The 24,102-nt window shown below is 41.2% G+C and overlaps 1 protein-coding gene across 4 annotated transcripts in view; it reads right to left on the bottom strand.

The window, feature by feature from the left end:
* Positions 1–3,043: 3,043 nt before the first annotated feature.
* CNOT8 (CCR4-NOT transcription complex subunit 8) overlaps positions 3,044–24,102 on the bottom strand; it is a 34,872-nt gene continuing 13,813 nt past the window's right edge. Inside the window, exons 1-7 of one of the 4 annotated variants that reach the window (XM_043913377.1) lie at positions 20,385–20,532; positions 12,770–12,951; positions 11,460–11,653; positions 7,820–7,981; positions 6,984–7,128; positions 6,174–6,284; positions 3,044–4,551 (exon numbers count right to left, since the gene is read on the bottom strand). In XM_043913377.1, coding sequence (XP_043769312.1) covers positions 4,402–4,551; positions 6,174–6,284; positions 6,984–7,128; positions 7,820–7,981; positions 11,460–11,653; positions 12,770–12,886 — 879 coding nt within the window. In that variant the 5' untranslated portion in view covers positions 12,887–12,951; positions 20,385–20,532 and the 3' untranslated portion in view covers positions 3,044–4,401. Of the gene's footprint in view, positions 4,552–6,173; positions 6,285–6,983; positions 7,129–7,819; positions 7,982–9,673; positions 9,734–11,459; positions 11,654–12,769; positions 12,952–20,062; positions 20,257–20,384; positions 20,533–24,102 lie in introns of those variants that run through there. The other 3 variants (XM_043913376.1, XM_043913378.1, XM_043913379.1) reach the window with 3 other exon arrangements.

The raw sequence follows: 24,102 nt of genomic DNA, 5'->3' as shown, positions 1-24,102 counted from the left end.
AAATCCAAAACAGGAAATATTGTAGAATTTAGATCCTCATAGTTCTTTATGTAGGTAAGTGAATTTTAGGAAGATGTATGAAGAATCTTTGTAGCAGAGTGGAGAACTAGGTACCAGTTCTACAGTCTTTGTTAAGATGAACAAATGCTTCACTTACAGAGAGTAAAGAGCAGTATTATTAAACTAGAAATTTCTAAATTCCTTCATGACTTACCAAAACCAATGCTTCTGGGTAGGGGCATCCTGCATCCTCCTTGATCACCGCTTTGGTAAGAACAAGTATTGCTCTACAACTAAGCAAGGAGACTTCCAAAAGCAAAGACGAAAGAAATGACACAACTCCATTTCCTCTCAAACTCCTTTTTCCAATTCCAGATAATGTATTGTATCAAACTATTCCGGGAGTTGGTGATGGACAGGGAGGCCTGGCATGCTGCAGTCCATGGGGTCACAAAGAGACATGACTGAGCTACTGAACTGAATTCTAATTTGAATACGTGGTTTTCATTTCCATCTTCCTAATTATCAGAACCACAGGGAAGTAACTCAAGCCTTCTGAGTGGATAAGATATATCACTAAGCAACTAAAGATTTAGTTTTGGTACTTTCACCCCACCCAAAGGAACTTTTTGTCTAATATAAACCACCATCCTATTACCCAGAAGGCTGCACTCACCTCCCAGTATCTGAACCTGCTTTCTTTTTCTTTTTTTGTCGCATGGCTTGTGGGATTTTAGTTCTCCAACCAGGGATCACACCTGGGCCCTCAGCAGTGAGAGCACCGTGTCCTAACCACTGGACCTCCAGGGAATTCCCTAAACCTGCTTTCTTTTTACTAATTCACCATTCTTCATATACCAATGACTGGTGTAACTTAAAAATCAAATCTTGTCTACCCCTCACTAAAAAACTGTTGAAGTATTTTCCCATTGGTATTGGAAAGTTAATTCTGATTTTGGCTTATAAAGCCCTGCCTAATCCTAGCCCTTACCTGTCAGCTTTCTGCCTAGACATTCTCATCCTTGCTTCAAGACTCTGGTCACACTGGTCTCTGAGCTGCTACCAAGTCCTCTTGTCATCTCAGGGATTTCTGCCTATGTTGTTTCTCTGCCTGGTCCAGTTGTGCTCATCTCTTAGATCTCAGCTTAAAAGTCCTCTCTCGGGGAATTTCCTGGTGGTTCAGTAGTTAAGACTCTGCGCTTCCAATGCAGGGGGCATGGGTTCCGTCCCTGGTCAAGGAACCAAGGTCCCACATGCTGCACAGCACGGCTGAAAAAATGTCCCTTCTCAAAGACTGTCCTTCAACTTCAACCTCAGAGACATTAATGTCCTATACTTTACAGTTCGCAAATTATATTTTTGTGATTTACTATCTGGCAGTACAGGTAGATTGTAAACTCCAGTGAGGGTAGAGATTGTTTTCCATTTACTACTTTATCCCTAGCATGCACTTAGAATGTCTAGTATTTAGTAGGTGCATAATTCAAACTTATCAACTGAATAAGCTGGGAAACTGAAAAAATGCTCATTAATAGCTTGGACTTAAAGGACTCTTAAACAGCTCTTTCATACTAGCACTGGCTGACAACTAAGGCTTGTTGAGTGGTAGCCAACCTTACTGCTTTAGCAGGTCACAGAAATTCAATAGCTGGGATTACAATAGCCCCTCCAGCCCCAGCCACAATTTCACTTTCCACAGTTTTAGTTTACCCCCAGTCAACAGAGTCCAAAAATATTAAATGGGAAATTCAAGGAATAAACAATTCATAAGTTAAACTATGGCCATTCTGAGTAGCATGATGAAACCTCACAGCCCTCCCAGTCCATCCCACCAAAACGTGAATCATCCTTTTGTCCAGCATATCCACACTGTATACACTACCTACCCATGAGTATATGAAGATTACAAATCATACATTATAGGGCTCAGTACTATCCATGATTTCAGGCACCCACTGTGGGTCTTGAAACATTTCCCCCACAGATAAGGGGGACTACTGTATGTGGAGGGATTGAATCACACCCAAGTTAGTATTCTCTTGGATATTCTGCAGGACCATCCCTTTCTGAGGATAACCACTGACAGCCCTACACACACTCCTATATACAAAGTGAAGTTCTTTCCAGTTCTACTAGACCTGTGCCCCTTCTTTTGCACTTTAAATAAGTTAATCTCTATGCAATGAGTACACCCCCACTCAACACAGAGATCAACCCTTCATCTCAACATTTCTCCTGACATGTCAGTAAGCCTGTTCTTAACTGTGGCAAAGATAAATGCCTATTTTACACTTGACCTTAGTCAAAAGGCTGAGAAGTGATTAAATACCTATTTTAATCCAAATTTTTTAGGACATCTGTGTAGGGCTCATAGTCACCAATGTGCCAAAGCACCTTGATTCAGAACCGCTGACCTAAGCTGCTTTACCACAAATCTTACAACAATATATATTGCAGTCAAAATTCTAGCTCTGCTCCTGTACCTGACTTACTGTGTCCAACTGTTTGCAACCCCACAGACTGTAGCCTGCCAGGCTCCTCTGTCCATGGGATTTCCCAGGCAAGAATACTGGAATGGGTTGCCATTTCCTATTCCAGAGGATCATCCCCACCCAGGGATTGAACTAGCGTCTCATGTCTCCCACCCTGGCAGGCAGATTCTTTACCACTAGAGCCAGCTGGGAGACTTATCACAACCCCATATTGTTAGGTTAAGAGAAAGGACTGGAAACAAAGTCCTGAACCAAATCTAGAAGTTCAATTTGTCTCAAAGTCCAGTAATTAATAAGTGAATCCACCACATACAATGGAGTAGCACCAGGAAATAGAATTAAAACCGATTTCCAAGTAAGGCCCAATAATCAGCAAAGCATATAAAGTGAAGAGACAATTCCGTTTACACAGTCACTCATTAAGAGCTTTCTACAGAATGAGACATTTTGTATGCAAGCCAACTTGTGGAAAACAGAGGCAAGTTGCATCCATGTCAACAACCATCTTCTAGAGCCAGCAATTCAGAGTTTTGAAAGACCAAACCTTCATGCCAGTGGTTAAAAAGAAATCTTTATTTTACAAAATTAAAAACATAAATAATATTTACAAGCATCTTAAATACCAGCTTATAATACTTGACATTTTTTAATCATTTCAAATTGAGTTTTCCATAAGCTTTTAAAATGCAAGACTATGCATCCACTTCAGTGAGTTTTCATTTCCACTATTCCAAAGGAGTTTTTGGTTTTTGAAATTGTCCATACTGTAGTCATTCAAAAAAAAAAAAAAAAAAAATACAGCATACTTTTTAAATGACTAGTTTAAAAAAAAAAATCACAATCCTGAGCTTCCTTACCCCAGTTGTGCATGGGATATTACTCCAAGAGAACCCTATAAACCAAATTCCTTTCTGCCCTGTTTACATGTAACCACTGTGACTTTTTAAAGACTCACCTTCCTGGTACTCACATTAATCCATGTCCCTAACTTCTCAGTTTGCTGAAAAGGAAAAGCACAGAAAACAGAGAAGAGAGGTGGGAGAACAGAGACAACCATCTATCTGAAATCACATCACTGAAAATATAACAGACTTATGACCCAAAACCTGCTCTCGGTAATTTCCAAGATATTTTATGAAATGAACACTTAAAATGATTTCAAATGATGCATATGTCACAGCAAATCTCAGTGGCACAATGGAACAGATTTGAAGACATTTAAGTGGTTAACTTAATACCCATTCTGGAGTTCCTTGTACATAATGTGTAGACAGATGCAGTAGAAATTTGTTTTTAAGGAACGTTTTCATTATCTGGTCTTCATATTTCAGCACTAATTCATTTCCACATAATAATACATAAGACCAACAAAGTGTGAGGAAAGCAAATGTCCTCGAGAAAAGTCAAACAAAAGAAAGGAAAGAAAGGAAAAGGCTCAACATCTATAACCCACTTCACAAGCCCATCACTTGGTTCTACTTTTGCTGGAAGCCCTCAGCTCAACTGAGGTTCACAGCAAGAAGTCTTCATCCTCAGAGATTAGCAACAAATTTAAAAGAAAAAGAATGACAACAGGTAAGAGTTATATACATTTTACTAGTTTGTTTCCGATTTGTCCTGGATTTTAAAATGTGTCAAAGGAGCCATGGATGCTGGTGGCAGGAGGTAACTGGAGAAGAGAGGCTTAGGGATGAGGAATAGGGCAGACGTTACAAATTCAGAGCAAACTTCTTCTGGATCTAAAATAAAGTCATCTTTTGTCTTCAGTAAAACAAAAGTCTGTCAACACAGATGGTAGGTACAGTTTGCTCAAAACAGGCGTCTTCTCTCGGGGAGGAAGGTAAGTATACACGGTCAGCACAGGAAGCACCACTCTGGGGCCGGCCCGCCCTGCAGAGCCTCGCCGCCATCACTGCTGCATGTTGTTGATGATCGCCAGGATGCTCATCTTCTCCTGGGCAGAGTCCACATCCTCATTCTGCTTCTGGGCCACTCCCGTGCCTAGGCCATAGAGCCGCCCACAGTACTTGGCATCATCAATACTGTCCTCAAAAAACAACTGCAGGATAGGACAGAGAACCCCTGGTGAGAACCATGCCAAGAGTCATGCCAAGAATCAGGCAACACTATCACGTCAGCACCTCCCAGCTTTCTTAAGGCCTTGAAAATCTAGCCAACTAGAAGCTAACTTCATAAAGAAAGGCTCCAAACCTCTCCTATGCATAGTCTTTTCATGTTCCTTTCTCTGTATATAGGTTCTCCTTTGAAAACAGAATTCTACTGATACTTTCCATGAGTTTTCACTGCCAGGATCCCTCTGCTGCTGCTTTTAGTACAATGGCCTCTACTTCCTCCCTTCTCTTTAATAGTTAACACAACGGTTAAGAGCTTGAGCTCTAGCCTCAGACTGACTCACTGTGTGAAAGTCACTTCAGCACTCCTTAAGGCACAGATTCCCATCCATAAAGTGGGTAATACAGTAATAGGTTGCTACGAAAATGGATGTGAAGTACACAGAGCAAGGTGTCTCAGCCTTCTGAGCGCTAGTAGGCAGGAGAAGGCTCTGCTGGGGGCTGAGGAGGTGCTCCAGTGTACGGGAGCACTGTGGGGCATCCAGCAGCATAACCCCACTCCCCAGCTTGTGACAGCCGAAAACGTCTCCAGACACCGCCAAGGGTACCCCAGAGCGCAAAACTGGGAGCATGATGTTGCCAGCTTTGTTTTTCTTTTTCAAGATGGCTTTAGCTATTTGGGGTCTTTCGTGGTTCCATACAAATTTTAGGATTATTTGTGCTATTTCTGTGAAAAAATGCCCCATTGGAATTTTGATCAGGACTACATTCACTCTATAGACTGCTTTGAGTAGCATGAATTAACAATATTAACTCTTCCAATCCATGAGCTCAGAACATCTTTCCATTGACTTATGTCCTCAGTTTCTTTCATCAGTGTCTCACAGTTTTCAGTGTACAGGTCCTTCACCTCCTTGGTAAAATTTATTCCAAGGTCATTTTATTCTTTCTGATGTAAATGAGGCTGTTTTCATAGTTTCTCTTTCTGATAGTTCACTATCAGTATATAGACACAAAAGATTTTTTATATTTTTTTATCCTGCAATTTTACTGGATTCATCTATTAGTTCTAAAAGTTTTTTGATAGAGTCTTTGTAGTTTCCTATATATAGTATGTCATCTGCAAATACTGACAGTTTTTCTCCTTTCTGATTGGAATGCCTTCAATTTCTTTTTCTTGCCTAACTGCTCCAGCTAGGACTTCCAAAACCTTGTCGAATAAAAGTGGTGAGAGTGGGTATCCTTGTCTTGTTCCTCATCTTAGAGGAAAAAATTTCAGCTTTTCACCACTGAGTATGATGTCAGATTGGGACATTTGATAATTAATCAAACTTAGCATAAAATGAGTGGGTGGTTTAACAAATGTGTTCATATTACAGAAATCAGAAGAAAAGCAAATAATTGCAAGGATGAGCGCTGCAAGGAACACCAAGTACACTTCTAGACTTGAGCATGCTGAGTAACCTCCATTTCAGAATGTTTCTTTGCCTCTCAAATCATAGTGTGTTTAACATACGCATAACAAACACACACCAAAAAAACCCTGCTTTCAAGGTGGCCGTCAACTTCTAAGAGAAACTATAAATTTCCAAAAAGCCTTTTGCCTTACCTCTTTCATCCTGAAGAATGCCATTCCCGTCAGCAGTGAGTCTGAGCCTGCCTGGTGCTGCCTTCCAATTCTCTGCAAATCCAACTGATCAGCAACTTCCTGAAGACCTCCCTGGAGATGGAAGGAAAACACATTCAACACTACAGACCGAACTTCTCTACTGGAGTCAACTATGTCTGTCAACTATGTCTGTCTTCCCTACTGGAGTCAACTATGTCAACTATTTACTTAACAGGCCTCACCCCAGACTATCCCCTTTTTAACCCTCCAAATGATACACTGTCTTATAGTTGACCACTTTTCACTCCTTTCTTTTCTATATTAATCTTGTCAGACCTCTGCCATTCAAAGTCCTCACTGCTGGAAAACAAGGTTGGGGAAACAGTAAATGCCAGTGCAATTCTAGATGGAAGCCTCTAAGATTAGCAATTTTTAGGGGAGAGAGTTCTTAAAATTGTTTAGAGCTAAGAACTTCTCTGAGAGTCTGGTAGACTGCAAACCCCATCCCTAACAAATTGTACACACACCTCATGTCTCCAAATGTTTCACTAGGTTCGTGGGCCCTAAGTGAGGAATGCCTGCCTTAGGGTGAGAGAAGCAGAAGGCTCCGTTCATGCCCAGGTCAAAGACAGTTACCACACAAATTCCTGTGCCAATCAACTCTATATACACCCTGTCTAGCACCAGAATGGCACCCAGCAGGATCTCAAGGACACGTGCTCAACAAACTGCAATAAAGCAAAATGACAAGTCTACATTTTTATCTTTTTCTTGTTGTTGTTACTATATATTAAGAAAAATACTGTGTACCTTAAGATTTTTACAACTCTTCATGAGGTATTTCACATCATAAATGGATGGGAAGAAAAGATTCAGAATATGAAAGAATTCATGTTCTTCTTCTGGCAAACGAGAATCTGTAAGCAACTTCACCATGTAGCCGAAATCATAGCCACTATAAGGAGAGAATGAGGCAGTAAGGTAAGAGTTATCAGCAGTTATCAGCCCCCAGCATTCAAATACCTATTTCTCAGAGCTTATGGTGCTACCTCATGTTAGGAATTTCAGTTTTCCAAAGGACTACAGCTGATCCTATACTCTGAACTTTCCATTAAATGACAACATAACAGATTAATATGGGATGTATGTAAGTGAACCCAAGGGTTTATCAATGTGTAAATTTAAAAGCAGTGAAAGGTAGAGAGTTCTTTAGTGGTCTAGCAGTTAGCAGCTTTCACTGTGGCCTGGGTTCAATCCTTGGTCGGGGACTGAGATCCCACAAGCAACGCAGCATGGCAAAAAAAAAAAAAAAACAACCTCTTAAGGGGAATGTGGTTTTTGAGTACCCAGGAAACTCCACGCCAGCCATTTAAATGACAAGAAAAGGTGACCAAGTCTTCTATCCTTTCCACCCTCCATCTTTCCACCTGGAATATACCCACTGACAGCCACGGGACACAGCCTAATACTGTGTGAAATAAACCAGTATAAGCTCCAAAGTGTTTTTTGAGAAACTGAAACGTGAGCAACAGTTATCATTTCAACTTTATAACGGCTAGTGAACAACAAGAGTGCCAAGAGGACTGCAAACGTAATAAGAATTCGACTGCCTGCTCCCAAAGCAAAAGAGAAACACTGAGACTGACCTGTGAAATGAAAGCCATTTGACGTTGTCACAGAGAACCACCCCGGAGGTCATAAGCAGCTCTGCAAAGTGCAGTGTGTCGATCCCTTCCTCTTCATGCTTCTGAAACTGCAGTCCTGAGTTAGCGAGGAGATCTATGGAATCCTGGGAGTACATGTCCTCTCTAAAAAAGAAGGCATTCATTTCTTAGCTCCTAGTATAGTAAAAGAAGGAGTGGGCAACAATATTACCATCACCTTATAAATCACAGAACAAGTATTCTTGAATTGCTTTCATACTTTACAAATAAATCAATTCATTCCTTCCAGTATTCTAGCAAACAAAGTAATCTTATCTGTTACAGAAAGAAAAATGGGATTTTTCCCCTGCAAAATAAGTGTATTCATTATGAAAGATCCACATTTTCTCATTTAAAGAAAAGCAGAATCAATCAATACAAAAATTTAAAAATAGCAGAAAGTGGAAAAAATAATTTTATTATAATGCTACCACATAGAAATAACTTTTCTTTCTTTCATCTCAGTTTGGTTGGTTGGTTTAGTCGCTACGTCATGTCCGACTCTTGCGACCCTACAGACTGTAGCCTGCCAGGCTCCTCTGTCCATAGGATTCTCCAGGCAAGAATACGGGAGTGGGTTGCCATTTCCTTCTCCAGGGGATCTTCCCGACCCAGGAACCAAACCTGGGTCTCCTGCATTACAGGCAGATTCTTTACCGACTGAGCTATGAGGGAAGCCCTCATCTCAGTTTACATACCCTGTTTTCTCTACCCACAGACACACCTCCATCCCTATATCTACACATCACAGACAGTCTTTCCAGATCAACACTCACAGATATAACACAGTCTTTGTGTCTCTGAAACAGCATTCCACTGTAAAGATCCATTAATCTAAACACAGGAATATTTATTAACACCACAAAACACAAATGTAGGTCTGTGTTTTCCTCCTTTTCCACTAGGTTTCACTGCTTGCCTTTTGTTTTTCATATAAACTTAAATTAGGACAGAACACTAGAAAGCAAAACAACACAATCTCAATTTTTTCCACTAAACTGAAACCAGTGTTGAATCACAGTCTTATTCTTACTAAAATAAACACTATTTTAAATACAAACACCAACCGTGCAATAAATATAACCCTTATTTTTCCTGTGTACTAAACTGTCGTCACGGTACAAATAATAAGCTCTGGCTTGGACGCAAAAACTGCAGTTAAAGGAAAGATCCACATCATCTCCTAAATTTATTCTCTGAACCTCAAAGAAAGCTCCAAAATAAATGAACAATAATCAAAAAATTATTCCTGACCTATCAGATGCTCCTGGTCCCAATTAAACAAAGCAGTTTTCAAGAACTAGGGCCCAACAGGAAATACACTAACACCACCTCATTTAATGAGCAAAACAATGATCTCCCCAAATTTTCCCCTTAAAAATTCCATCCTCCTCAAAAATTTCGAAGAAGAACTATGACATGATCCAGCAATGCCACTTCTAGGTATAAATACAAAGGACAGAAAACCAGTATCTCGAGGTGATATCTGCACATCCATGTTCACAGCAGAGCTATTCACAACAGCCACAAGGTGTAAACAACCAGTGTCCATCAACGGATGAACAGATGAACAATATACAGCACATACGTACAGCGGACTACTACTCAGCTAAGGGAGGCAATTCTGCCACATATGACAACATGGATGGCCCTTAAGGACATTCGTTGTTGTTCAATCACTAAGTTGTGTCCAACTCTGCGACCCCATGGATTGGAGCACACAAGGCTTCCCTGTCCTTCACTATCTCCCGGAGTTTGCTCAGATTCATATCCATTGAGTCAGTGATGCTATCTAACCATCTCATCCTCTGCCGCCCTCTTCTCCTTTTGCCTTCAATCTTTCCCAGCATCAGGGTCTTTCCAATGAGTCGGCTCTTCACATCAGGTGGCCAAAGTATTGGAGCTTCAGCTTCAGCATCAGTCCTTCCAATGAATATTCAGGGTTGATTTCCTTTAGGATTGACTGGTTTGATCTCCTTGCTGTCCAAGGGACTCTCAAGAGTCTTCTCCAGCACCATTATGCTAAGTAAAATAAGCCAGTCACAAAAAGACAAATACTGTATGATTCCACTTATATGAGATATCTAAAGTAGTCAAATTCATAGAAACAAAGGAGAATGATGGTTACCAAGAGCTGGGGGAAAGGAAAAAGGTGAGCTCTTGTTCAATAGGTACAGTTTCAGATTTGTGAGATGAAAAAGTTCTGGAGGTGTGCTTCACCACAACGCAAATACACTTAACATTACTCAACTGTATACTTAAATATGGTTAAGATGGTAAATTTCATGTTGCGTGGTTTTTACCACAGCTTTTTTAAGTGCATAAAAATTTGCCCACTATCAGATAGGCTTCAGTTTCAATTACCCTTGATTAGCATATACTCTATACTTCATTTCTATTATGAAAGATAGTAATAACACTATTTACAGATAAGGAAACTGAATTACAGAAGGTAAAATAATTGACCGAAATTTACCCAGCTAAGAAATGGCAAAACTGCAATTAGAATCCTGATCTCCTAATTGGGGAACTGATTTCCCTTTTACATTTTAAACAGCCCTACTAAGATATAATTCACATACTAAACAATGCCCTCATGTAAAGTATGCAATTCAATAGTATGTTCACAGAGTTGTATGACCACTATCAATCATGTGCCACCTCATCAACTCAAAAAGAAACCCCATACCCATTAAGCACTCACTCCCCATTACCTCCCTGCTGTCCACCCTGGACAATTACTACTCTATTTTCTAGAGGGCCTATTTTGGACATTTCAAATAAACAGAATTATAGGATATGTGATCTTTTATGTCTGGCTTCTTTCCCTTAGCACGATGTTTTCAGAGCTCATTCATGCATGTATAGCACATGTCAGTAGTTTATCTCTCTGGACAGTCCAGTAACATTCCATGGCATGGAGATAGCACATAGAGCCATTCCTCAGATCACGGACACTTGGACTGACTGTTTCTACATTGTGGCCTTCATGAATAATGCTGCTGTGAACACTCACAAGTTTTTACATTGATGTATGATTTCATTTCTTTTAGGTGCAATTGCCGGGTCATAGGGTAACACCATGTTTCACCTTTGAGAAACTGCCTGTTTTCCAAAGAGGCTGCACCATTTTATGTTTCCAACAGCAATATATGAGAGTTCTAATTTCTCCATACCCTCATCAACATCTGCTATTATGTCTTCTTGATTATAGCCGCCTAGTGGGTACGAAGTAGTTTACTATCTCATGGTTCTGATTTGCATTTCTCTAATGACTAAGAATGGTGGCCATCTTTTCACAAGCTCATTGGCCATCTTTAAATCTTCTTTGGAGAAATATATATTCAAATCTTGTGCCCATTTTTAATTGAGCTGTCTTTTGATTGTCAAGTTGTTAAGAGTTCTTTAAGGCAGGCTTTTCTTTCTAATATTTGTTACTCCATCTTCTGCTTGACTACTCTGTCTACCCCCTACTTGGGTTTGAGGGAAACAAAACTTAAAATTAATAAAATCAGTTAAAGTCACAGTCTACACAAATGTACAAAGTCTAAGAATCACACTGAGCAGTGTCTCAGACACTTACGTAAGGTTGAATTTGAAGTTGAACTGCCAGGTGTTGATTCCAGAAGGATATTCTCCCTTCTCATTGGTGAACGTAAGGCCCAGCTGGATAATTTTTAAAAGGTCAACATTGCACCGTAAAAGCTGATACTGGTAATCTATGGAACTACGAAATTCACCAATGGGTCGCACCACAACACCTGGAAATTCTGTGTCCTGGAAAAGGAAAAAGTCTCTCGTCATACGGTGTCACAAGACACTGGATGCTGACTTGATCATTCATAAAAAAATTTTTATCTCCATTTATAAAAGCTATACGACAAACCCCAAGCTCAGGCACGAAAATTCACCGTAAAATACTGATTCTATTAATCTACAGAAGCACCAGAATCATGAAGCTTTACACAACAACCTGGAGATCTAAGCAGAATGCGGTCAGAGGTAGCTGACTAGCTCTGGGTCCATTAAGAACATTCTCAATTTGGTTAGGACTAAGCACTTTCACTGGTTGGCAAATTAAGATCCTACAAGACATGCAGGGTGGCCAAAAATAAACCAAACACCATTCTAGATTCATACAATTAACTAGGAACAGTCGAGGTTGAGAACAGAACTCTATGAATAAACACAAATACAGGAACATGAGACAGCCATTAAAAAACAATAATCAAGAGCCTCGCTTAGCTTAAAGTAAAAAGCCTGGAACAAGATCAGAGAGAGACTTCTGAATACCAGCCTGAAGACGTAATTCCATACTCTCCACAGCAGGAGTCACAAACTCCAGGCAGTTAAAGTAACAGAGTAAAGCACAAAGAATATGAAAAGGGTTATGAGTAATGCAGACTGGAGCAAAATGAAGAATACGCGCCTCCCCTCAAAGAGGGCCGTGACTTCACTAGGACGCATGTCTCCCTCCAGCCACTCAATACTGGACAGGAAAGTGGACCCTATGGTGCCCATTTTTTCCAGAGATACCAGAAATTTGGAATTTGAGTAAGATCTCTTGACTTTTTTTTTTTGATCTCTTGACTTTTAAATGCTGCCAACTACTTTTTAAAAAGTGCTTTAACACCATACCTGTGGAACACATGTGTCCTACGGGCTGAGACAACTTCTATTTAAAGACAGAGTGACATCATCAATAATCTAAGATCCTGGAGGTTACATCCTTCTCAGACACACAGGCTACCCTGATGTTTCATAAAAGCAACATAACCTGCCAGCATGTTTAATTTCCCATGGCTTTAGTGTAATCACTTCTTTCAAAATCTCATATTAAATATTCCCTAAGTCCGTTTCAGAAGGTGAGTCAAAGAGAGGAGAGCTCCTTACCATGGCAATATAACTGTAACTGAGCACAATTTCTCGGATCTTCCTCATCTCTTCTTCCAGATTGCTGGCCCAGACTTCACAGATGACCTGGCTGTTCTCCACAAGTGCTGCAGGCATCCTGAAGAAACTTGAAGGGGCTTTCAGCAGACTACGTTGGAGGGCAAATTAATGGCTGATCTGATCTACATTCAAAAACATATTTTGAAATCACATTCATTTACACACTGGCATTAAGATGTTAACAAAACAAAGACATCAAAACAATACCATCACGTCATCAGCTTAAACTAAAACATTAAGACTATTGAATTTATTCTCCCATTTATATAATGGAGGAACTTGCCTTTGTCAAGAGACAGACACACACACAAACACATACTTTGGCTCCGTTCCTCAGTTCTTTAACTTGAAGAAAATAAATAAAATTACTTAAACATGAAAAAACTCTTGCCTAAGCTGCCCTTCAGCACAGAAATGAAGCTATTACCCTAATCCAGTTTTTGAGCCCTCTCCAGACCAACTGAAGACTAAAATAATCCCCTGTGAACACAAATATATCCTTACCCAAGACTTTCACATTACTCTGATCACTCTGCACACAGACCAAATCATGGAAACATTTCTAAAGGAATCACTTCAGGAAGTTTAAATGTACCAGGATCTCTGAAAGCCTGAAAGAATGTGGACCTGAACTCTTATGCTGAAGTCTTAACACCGTGTGATGAATATGGGCATGGGAATAGCCACTCCAATCCCTAAAAAAGGAAATTATTTTTCCCCACCAAAAAAAGTCAAATACAACCAGAGGCAAATGCATCAGGAAGTGAGAGACTTAAGTTGTCAAAACCAATCCCAAGGGCTAATATAAGCAACTATAATGAAAATTAGATTTGAATTATTAATGTCTACTTTCCACCATATAATATTATAAGAAACTAAGCAGCAATTCAATAATAAAAACAGAGAAGATAGCAGGTATAAATAATTCAACCAGAAGCAACATGATTTACAATGTATATTCTGGTAAGAAACTGGGGAGGCAACAAGATAAACTCAACCTGGTTCAGTTTTAAGAGTAATGCCGCTACTATAGCAATGATGTGCTTGGTTACAAAATGACAAAAAGGAGCTTATCATAATGGTATTTACTTAAAAAGCAAGCCCACACACAGATCTTCAACACAATGTAAGAGTGGGCTCCACTGAATATATTCAAGGGAAAATTCCTAGAAAGAGTAAAATGAATCTTTGCTTGCAAGATGCTGTTGTTATTCAGTTGCCAAGTCATGCCTGACTCTGTGACCTCAGGGACTGCCGCACACCAGGCTTCCCGGTCCTTCACTATCTTCCAGAGTTTGCTCAGATTCATGACCACTGAGTCAGTGATGTGATCTAACCATCTTATCTTCTGACACACCCTTCTCCTTTTGCCTTCAACCTTTCCCAGCATCAGTCTTTCTTTCCCAATGAATCAGCTCTTCGCATCAGGTAGCCAAAGTATTGGAGCTTCAGCTTCACCATACTGGAGATTCAATTTCACCATCAGTCCTTTCAATGACTATTCAGGGTTGATTTCCTTTAGGACTGACTGATTTGACCTCCTTGCAGTCCAAGGGACTCTCAAGAGTCTTCTCCAGCACCACAATTCAAAAGCATCAATTCTTCGGTGCTCAGCCTTCTTTATGGTTCAACTTTCACATCCATACAAAATTATAGCCAGGCAGATGCGTAGCTACCGTCATATAGCTATGATTATATCAACACCATAGCTAGGCAGATGCAAAAATAAGAATCTGGATCAAAACAAAATTGGCATTCCCACGTGCTATCATTTCTCTGAGACACTTCTGAGAAACCAATCTGTTGGTATATTACCAACCTCTGAAGATTCCACTTATTCTAGTTACTCCATACTTTGACAGATGCTTCTCCGAAATTATAGTAGATTTTCTGTAATCACTCTGAAACTTAAGTAGACTGTGTAGTAGCTTCCTAACAAATATGGGTGAACACTTCTTAAAGGCAGAATTCATTTCTTCTCATTTTTGTTCTACACACAATAGGCATAAATTAACGGCATGAAAATGAACTAATCAAGAACATCAGAAAAATGGCAGAAGTTCAGACTGAGTGTGGAGTAAATTCCAATATCTGACCATAATTAAGAAAATGCTGAGAAATTTTCTGGTGGACTAGTGGTTAGGACTCAGCACTCTCACTGCGGGGGACCCAGATTTGATCCCGCGTCAAGGAACTAAGATCCCACAAGCCATGCAATGTAGCCAAAAGAAAGAAAGAAAGAAAATGCTGGAACCCAAAACTTTAGATTCTAAACCCCGCTTAAGATGTTCCCCTGCAATAGGGCATAAAACCATTTCTATGCCCATTAATGTTATATCAGTACCCCTTCATGCACTTCCTTTTTGGTGTCACATCAAACACAACCATAAAACTACTTGAGGGGAAGTGGGTATGCCTAGTGAGACATTTACATAAAAACAAAACAACAAAAGCAACTCAAGCAAAAAATGTCTTTGCCCTCCAAGCAGCAAAGATTAGGCTTAAATAATTAGATTATTTAAACCCTTAGAACAAGGTTCCCGAGCTAAGAAGCTCTAATGTCAAAGCGTTAGTTGCTTAGTCTCAGTTGTATCCAACACTTTGTGATTTCATGGACTGTAGGCCACCAGGCTTCTCTTGTCCATGGAAGTCTCCAGGCAAGAACACTGAAGTGGTCAGCCATTCCCTTCTCCAAGGAATCTTCCTAACCCAAGGATCGAACTCACGTCTCCTGCATTGCAGGCCAATTCCTAATGTTTTATTAAAAGAACGCAGGGAACAATCTGAAGAGGTTCCCTCTGGTCAAACAAAATATGATCTGAATATCTTTATGGATAATTACTACGATGTATCATGACTTCTCAGATAGAGATTTAAATCCAAGAGTTCATAATGGGGCTTCCCTGGTGGCTCAGTGGTAAAGAATCCGCCTAACATAGGAGACACAGATTCGATCCCTGGTTGGGGAAAATCCCACATGCCACAGAGCAACTAAACCCACGCGCAACTATTAAGCCTGTGCCCTAGAGCCCATCTCCGCAACAAAAGAAGGCAGCACAATGAGAAACCCTCACACCACAACTAGAGAGTAGCCCTGGCTTGCTGGAACTAGAGAAAAGTCCAAACAATAAAAAATCAGCACAGCCAAGACTAAATAAACAAATAAATAAATAAAAATCTTTTAAGAGTTCATAATGAGCTAAGAAAATACATTAATTGGGCACCATTAGAGAATGAGAGTGAATGGACTTATGTTTAAAAATATGTATCCTGTCTTTCCTATATAAACTATAACCCCAAAAAATCAAATAGTTGAAAGTTTCTCTTCACAGGTTGTATAGCTAAAAATAAATTATGGAGTAATAGACTATCACTGTTTTGTAACTCCTAATGAATTTAAACATCTGGCATTTATATGGAATATCCAGAAAAGGCAAAAAAAAAATCTATCAAGACAGAAAAGATTACACAATAGAACAGGACTGAGAGTTATATAAATGGGAATGAGGTTTATCTTACTGAAGAGACAGAAATGTTCCCCAACTCCATAAAAATGATTATTGCACAACTCAAAAAATTTACTAAAGAAAAATCACTGAATTTTACATGAAATAGGTGTTTTTATAGTATGTAAATTACATCTCAATAAAGATGTTAAAATAATCACTATGGCTGTAATCATCACAAAAAGAGACCACCAGGTATTATGTGTCTCAAAAACAAAACACATCACCACAATGAAGTTGTTTTGCAAAAAAAATTTAACTTGAATCTGACCAAGTCTCTATATTTAACTACTAATATACAGAAAATCAGAACACAGGAACACGTTAAATGACACCAGAGAAACTCAAGCAACAAAATCCAGAAACTTCTATAGGACACTAGAGAATCCAGCTTCTTCAACAAATAAATTACAAGAAATAAAGGTAAAAGACTCTCAGGATACCTATCAATCAATCAAAACATACAGACCTTAGTTAAACTCTGCTCTAAACAATTCATAGGAAAAAAAATTCTAACATTTTTGAGACAAGTAGAAGTCTGAACAATGTCTGAATTTTTTGGTTTCAAGGTTTTCTTTACTCCCCCTTCCTTTTTTTTTTTTTTTTGGTGTTACATAGCAGTTAATAGTTTTTGGGGGTTTTTTTTAAGTTCTCACCTTTTACGGATAACGCAAAATAGTTGTAAGTGACTGGACATAAAATGTGGGATTTGTGTCAAAATAACAGCGAAGAAAACTCACAACAACTTTTACAGTACTATCATTCTCTACAGGCTTCCCTGGTGGCTCAGTGGTAAAGAATCCACCCACCAATTCAGGAGACTCCGGTTTAACCCCTGGGTCAGGAATATCCCCCAGTGAAGGAAACAGCAACCTACTTATAGTATTCTTGCCTGGGAGATCCCAAGGACAGAGGAGCCTGGAGGGCTACAGTCCATGGGGTCGCCAAGAGTTGGAGATGACAGAGCAACTAAACAAAAATAATCTTTCTCTATATTTTACAGATAAGAAAACTGAAACTCAAAGACATTAATTTTAAAAGGTAGTATCATGACCTCCATTTCCAAGAAAATTCTCTTTATAATATAGGGATTGGGGATTAAGAGTACAAACTATTATGTATAAAATAAGCTGTAACAATATACTGTACACAAGGAATATATATAGCCAGTATTTTATAATAACTATAAATGGAGTACAACACTTAAAAATTGTGAATCACTGTTGTACACCTGTAACATATAATTTTGTACATCAACTACAATAAAATTTTTTTTACTTATTTTTAAAAGCTAACCATTGTTATATGTGTGTAAATACGCTCAGTCATATCTGACTCTTTTCAACTCCATGGACTGTAGCCCACGAGGCTCCTCTGTCCATGAGATTTTCCAGGCAAGAATAATGGAATGGGTTACCATTCCCTTCTCCAGGGGATCTTCACGACCTAGGGACTGAACCCAAATTTCCTGCATCTCCTGCACTGGTAGGCAGATTTTTTACCACTGAGCCAGCTGGGAAGTATGTATAATCATTGTTATAGTACTGACAAACAAGGAAGTCAAAACCAGACCACTGGCCAAACATTTAACACATGCTTCCACCAAACCCTCATCTAGGAAAACTATGCAAAAACAAAACAATGGCTCGGAAGCAGCAAAGTGTAGTGCCACTCAAAAACTGAAAAGGAACATTACACACATTTAATTTAGCGTAAATTACTAGTGTTAGCCGAAAACGACAGAAATAATGATGATAATAATAAATAAAGCTAACAATTCTGCCTGCCAGTTTGCACTCAGTGAGCACAAGCTCCAGTATGAGCCTAAAATGGGGATCAATAAACATACTTTTCCCCGTGGTCGTTAGTCTTCTTCCTAAGCCTCTCAGTGCCAACACAGCACAGTACAGGGCGCCTCATAGTGTAGAATGCCTCTATGCCATTCAACTGTGTGTATCTGTTCAACACAGCCCCTAAAGGTAACCTAATTACTATACGTGGATTACAACCAAAGAAACCATAGTAAGTTTCAAAACTGAAGGAGAAGACTTCTCTAGTGGAGCAGTGTTAAGACTCCATCTGCCAATGCAGGGGACACAGGTTTGATCCCTGGTCCAGGAAGATCCCCCGTGCTGCGGAGCAACTAAGACTGTGTGCCACAACTACTGAAGCCCGCTTGCCTAGAGCCTGTGCTCCGCAACAAGAGAAGCCACCACAATGAGAAGCCCACACACCGCAACTAGAAAGTAGCCTCCAGTCTCTGCAACTAGGGAAAAAGCCTCCGCAGCAAGGAAGCTCCAGCAGAGCCAAAACTAAATAAATAAATTATCTTTTTTTAAAAAATGAAGGCGAAACAACTGTGCTAGGTTTTCTGAGAAACACAATGGCCATTTCCAATTCTGCACTTTCCTAAGGAATTTTTAATGATAATTCTGGTTGCATGCAAGGTTTGCCCCGCAGGCTGACCTGAAAACCTGACTCCCACAGAAGCTACTCCACTCTATAGGAAAGCAAAATACAAGCCCTGATACCTGTTGTTTGCCAGTACTAGACTGTGTAAGGCCTCTCAGGAGTTCCTGAGGTGTCTGCCCTGTGCTCATCTGTAAAACAAACTAAGCAGATCGCCCCTCAATGATCTACAGGGTAACTTCTCCAAAACAAAGCTCCTTACTGACTCAGGAAAGCTCTGAAGAGCAACTCAGGAAAAAGTCAACAGAACGCTTTCTCTGCAAGCAATCCAGAGTACCAGACCTTGCTTGGGAAAAGCATGTTTTGGTTTTCCTGCGTTTGTTTTGTTTGAGGCTGTGTGTGCAGTTCAGTGCGAGGAAACAATAAACAAGACTTCCCCATTCTAGCGGACAGGACAAAGGCTTTGCAGCGCACGGCTAAGAAGGAAAAGGAAGTAGCAGCACTTTAGAAGAAATGGCAGCCTCCTGGAGGGGGGAGGGGGGGGGGGCGGGGGGGGCGGTTCTCCCTATCCCGGCCGCGGGGGCCGCCGTCCTCCGCCCCCGCCAAACAGTGTCCCAAGACACAACCCTGGACCGAACCGCAGTTCAACTAGTTTTAAAACCACCCTTGTGGCCCGGACCTGTGAGCTGGCTCCTCCAGAGCCAAGAGCTCTGGTTCAGAAAGCCACCGAACAGCAAGGAAAAGTTGTGAGGCCGCAAGAACCAAGAAGGGGAAGGCGCGCGAGGTTCCAAACTCAGGTCCCCTGCCTTACACCTTCTTCCTTCATCCTTCTCGCCAGCTCTGGATCACCCTCCCACTGCAAACCACCCTCACCCCTCTCCTCCTCCTAACCCCACTTCTTTTTTTTTTTTTTAAAACAAAGATATTTAAATTACACCCCTTAGGGCCAGAGAGACCTAAATTCCAAGCGAGGACGCGAAGGAGCTATAAGGCATTGCCTAAGTTACTTAACCTCTCTCCTGCCTCAGTTTTCCCTTCTTTTAAAATGGGTTTAATGATGACATACATCTCGGAGGGCTGCAGTAGGGGTTAACAGAATGAAGCTCATAAGGTGCTCTTCAAGCTCCGGTACATAGCACTTCAATATTACTGTCGTGTGCTAGTGGTGATTATTATGACTACTATTTGATGGGCCTCTTTCTCTTCTCATACCCTCTCCCTCACGCACGCCCCCACTCCCTTTCCTCCCGCAGGCCCCTGATGGCGTCCCACACTCTCTCATCTCATGCTCCTCCCTGATAAGCCTGGACCCGCTTACCCTGACAGGCAGAGCCCGCAAAGCGCGGGCAGACGGGCTGGCGGGAGGACTTTCCTGGAGCGGCGACGGTGGCCCTTGACCCGGTGTTCTCCTCCCCCTGCCCCGGATCGGGTCCTAGAATCGAGCGGCCCAGTGAGATGGGCGCTCTCGGGCCCAGAGCGGCCTTACGCACCGCCTCCAAACAACCTGGCTGCACCGCTCTATCCATCCGATCCGCCCGACTCGCCTGCTCCTTTCGCGTCCCTCCTGGCGCGCGCGCGCCTGACTCCGCCTGCCCCTCCCCTTCTGCGCGCCCCGGCGATCCTGTGCTTGTTCGCCCAACCTGTGGCCTCGCGGGAGCGCCGCGCGGGCGCGAAAACGGCGGGGCGGGGCGACCTCGAACGACGCACGCGGAATACAGGCCCCTCCGGCCTTGGCGCGGTTAGTTGCGCTGGTTCATCAACGCTACTGCTCCTCCATTTCGGTTCGCCTTCCGCGCGCGCTCAAGAGAAGGGGCGTGGTCTAAGGCTAGCCTCCTCCCGGTGGTGGGCGTGGCCTAGCTAGACTAAAGGCCGAGGGAAGGGCTTGGTCTGTCTGACTCATTCTTCACAATTAACGACGTTTGGGTTCTTTCTCCCTTCTCTGAAGGACCATTAAAATCGGCGGCAGCAGACTTTTAGGGAGGTTTGCTGGGGGTGGGGGGGGCCGATGGGGGTTTGTCCTGACCCCTTCCTATTATACTAATGCGGCCCTCTGGACACTTCAATTACAAGACATCTACCTTACGACTTCCTTTCTGACAAACAATTGGTTGGGAGTGGGGCAGCAACCCCAAATAAAGTCTAGGGGACATCCACCAAGGCCCGCTCCCCACCTCCCGGGCTCAGGGAGCCGAGCCAGCGCCGCTACCATAGCAACTAGCCCTCGGGTCTGTTCGAGTTACAAAGAAGACGCGGCCTTGGTAGAGGGGGCACAGGGCGAATGCTGGTGCCGTCCCGCTTTCCGAGAAGCTCCGAGACGTGGCGGATGCTAAGCGAACTTGCCAGATCTTCGCTGTGAGAGCAGGGAGGTCCAGGCCTAGCTTAGGTTCCTTCAAAGCCCGCACCTGCCCTCTGATTATCCGTGAATCTTGTTTGGAAAGAGAGCTCTTTGCCAACTCCTGTTCTTGGCAGCTTGGCCGAGCTCGGATGCAAGGCTGCCTGGTGTTCTCCGATGGTGGGAGAGAACGCAGAACACTGACTTCCTGAACAGTTATGAATTCCAAGCAGCCCTCACAGTCAACTCACGCAAAACCTCCACCCCGTCCCTGTGAGAAGGTGCAGGCTCCCCAGAGCATAGAGAGTCATCCTCCTTGAAGCTCCTTCCCTTGAAGGAGCTGTTGGTAAGCGGATAGCAAATTCAACCCCAGGGATGTGAACGTTCATCCCATTAAAAATGCACTTTCTGAACACTCCTTCCCTTTCCATCTCTGAAGGAGTATCTGTCTCCTTATCCTTAAGAGGGTTATGAAAAATCATCTCACAAGATGTTTGTGTTAATAAATGGAAAAACGCTGTACAAGATATAGAAGTGTATTCAATAAAGCATTGTTTCTGGCCTGTTATCCTTGAAATATTCAGTGTTTGTTAGCACTGCTGCAGGCTTAACAATCATTCCATTCAGCAATACTGTGATGGAGAAGGCAGACAAGACACTCCCTTCTCCCTGTCCTGTGAGTTTCTAATATCCTCTTATCTACTCTGTCATTACATTCAGTACAGGGTAGCTCTATCAAGAGCTAGTCACATGAAGAACAGCCTCTATTTTCCCCACAGCACTGGCCTGGTGTGCACTGAAACAATCAAGTAGGAAACATACCCCATCTTCTCCCCTCTCCAACACCCCCAAACCCAAAACTGACTGTTCATTTCTCAGGTTACACAAGTTAAGTGTAAAACGAACACCCTGATAGCTTGTATTTCCGAAGACCTTGGAGTGTTTGTTGCAAACAATGGATTTTATGCTGCCCTTGCTTATTGCAAAATTAGAACAACTGTGTAAATCACTGATTTTGATGGGAGGGAAGTCCCAGATGAATAAGAGGAGAAGAATATATTCAATAATATATATCACATTTGGAAAAAAAAAAAAACTTGCTTTTGAATGGCACACATTATGAATGGTCATTACAGTAACTAAGAGTTAAACATCTTCTGAACTGGGAGGGTATATAGGTTTTAAAAAACTGAGGAACATTGGTTGTAAAATCAGTTCTCCTTAAGAACAAGACAGGGTGATTTCCTTAGCCAGCCAACCCTTTCTGTTATTACTAATTCTCTTGCTCTCTCTTCCTCTCCCTGTTCATGAATGTAACAAACTCACCTTCAGTTTTACAACTAGATTTCAAAAATCCCTGTAATTTTTTTGTAATATGACCAGCATTGAGAATCTTTTTTGAACTTCTGCATTATTCTGTAATGTTCTAGGAGCAATGGGACCCCAAGGCTTCAGAATATGTCTGAAGATTTTAACCAGATGTGTTTATTTGGAGTTTGGGATGAGGGATATATTCCAGAAAAATTGGTAAACATAGTTATAAAAATCTAATTTCCATTAGATCTGGAAGGGGCCTCCAAAATACTCTTATCAAACTCACTCATTTTATAAATGAGGAAATTGAGACCCAGAGAGGCCGAGGTCACAAAACTGGTGAATGACAGTGTTCAATTTGAGACTGAATCTACCTTCTTTCAAGATCTCAGAACCTGTCCTCCCTTTAAAGGAGATCAGCCAAGGAAGGGACCATTTATACAACCTTGAAGTAACAAGAAAGCTAAGCAAATCCTCAAAGACAGAATGGAGAGGAAAAACCAGAGGATCAGAGAAGAGTGTCTCATTCATGCAAACTCTACTGCAAACTTACTATGTGCCAAAGTTATTAGTGTCACAAAGATATATAAAGCTCCTATTTTCTGACATTCCTACCTCCACATAATTACTTGTACTAATCCTCCCAACCAGAATTTCCTTCCTTGTCTTGACCACTACTCTGCCTCTTTAAAACAGAAAAAATAATTTCTGCATATAGTGATCAATAAATATTTGCACATGGCAGTGATTCTTAGAGCATGGGAAAATAGGACATAGTGAGGAATAACATTAAAGGAGCGAGAAAAGGCAGACTTTGGAAGTCAGTAAGATTTGATCAGTGCACAAGACAGACTTGAGTGGCCAGCAATATATACATTACACAAGTATCTGGATTATTGAACAAATACTGGTACCTCTAAAAAAGAGCAATGATAAAAAAAAAACATGAACAAGTTGTACAAGATGTATTTTCTGAAGAAGTATTGAATGTTTACTGACCTTTGTGTTGTACAGGGAATTAGGGAAAGATGACTAAGATGTGGTCTTTTAATTGGCCAGATAAGGTATGACTCATCTAGACAAAGGGACAGCATGCAACCTTAAGAAGAACATGGTAGCTCTTAAAGGTACTAAATGGAACAATCTCTGCATGTGCATGCTAAGTGAAAAAGCAAGGAGCATAACAAGTATATATGGCGAGCTATTCCTAAGAAGGGGAGACATATATGTTAGTATTTACAGAGACAAGCCCTGGATGGAAATACAAAAACATTAGTTCTAGGGGTTGCCTCTTGGGAGAAGTTAAGGTCTGGGAAGGATGAAAAAAGACTTGCTTTTCACCGTACACTCTTTTGACCCTTTTGTTTTTTATATCAGATATACATGTTGCCTAATAAAAAATAATTTTCAGAAACTTAAAAATAAAAATTCAATTATTTTTAAAAAATCACACCTTTTCACATCACGGGTCATGCTGTATTCTAATTTCACCTGTTTCAAAGTGTAAAAACTTCACCTCTCCAGGGAGGGGTTCCTTTTCTGCATCTAGACTCAACAGCAGTAATTGCTACATCTCTGCTCCCTTGGCTGCCCTCAGCAGCAACAGAAGCAATCAAAAGTGAGACAATGAGACCTGGTGGTCCAGGGAAGCTTTTTATCCACTTGGACAGCCCATCTTCTGCCGTGGACATTATCTGACTCCCACGACTCTT

The sequence above is a fragment of the Cervus elaphus genome, chromosome 9, assembly GCF_910594005.1.
Source record: "Cervus elaphus chromosome 9, mCerEla1.1, whole genome shotgun sequence".
Taxonomy (NCBI): domain Eukaryota; kingdom Metazoa; phylum Chordata; class Mammalia; order Artiodactyla; family Cervidae; genus Cervus; species Cervus elaphus.
Note: the sequence above shows the minus strand (reverse complement) of the source record. Positions and strands in the feature narration are given on the sequence as shown.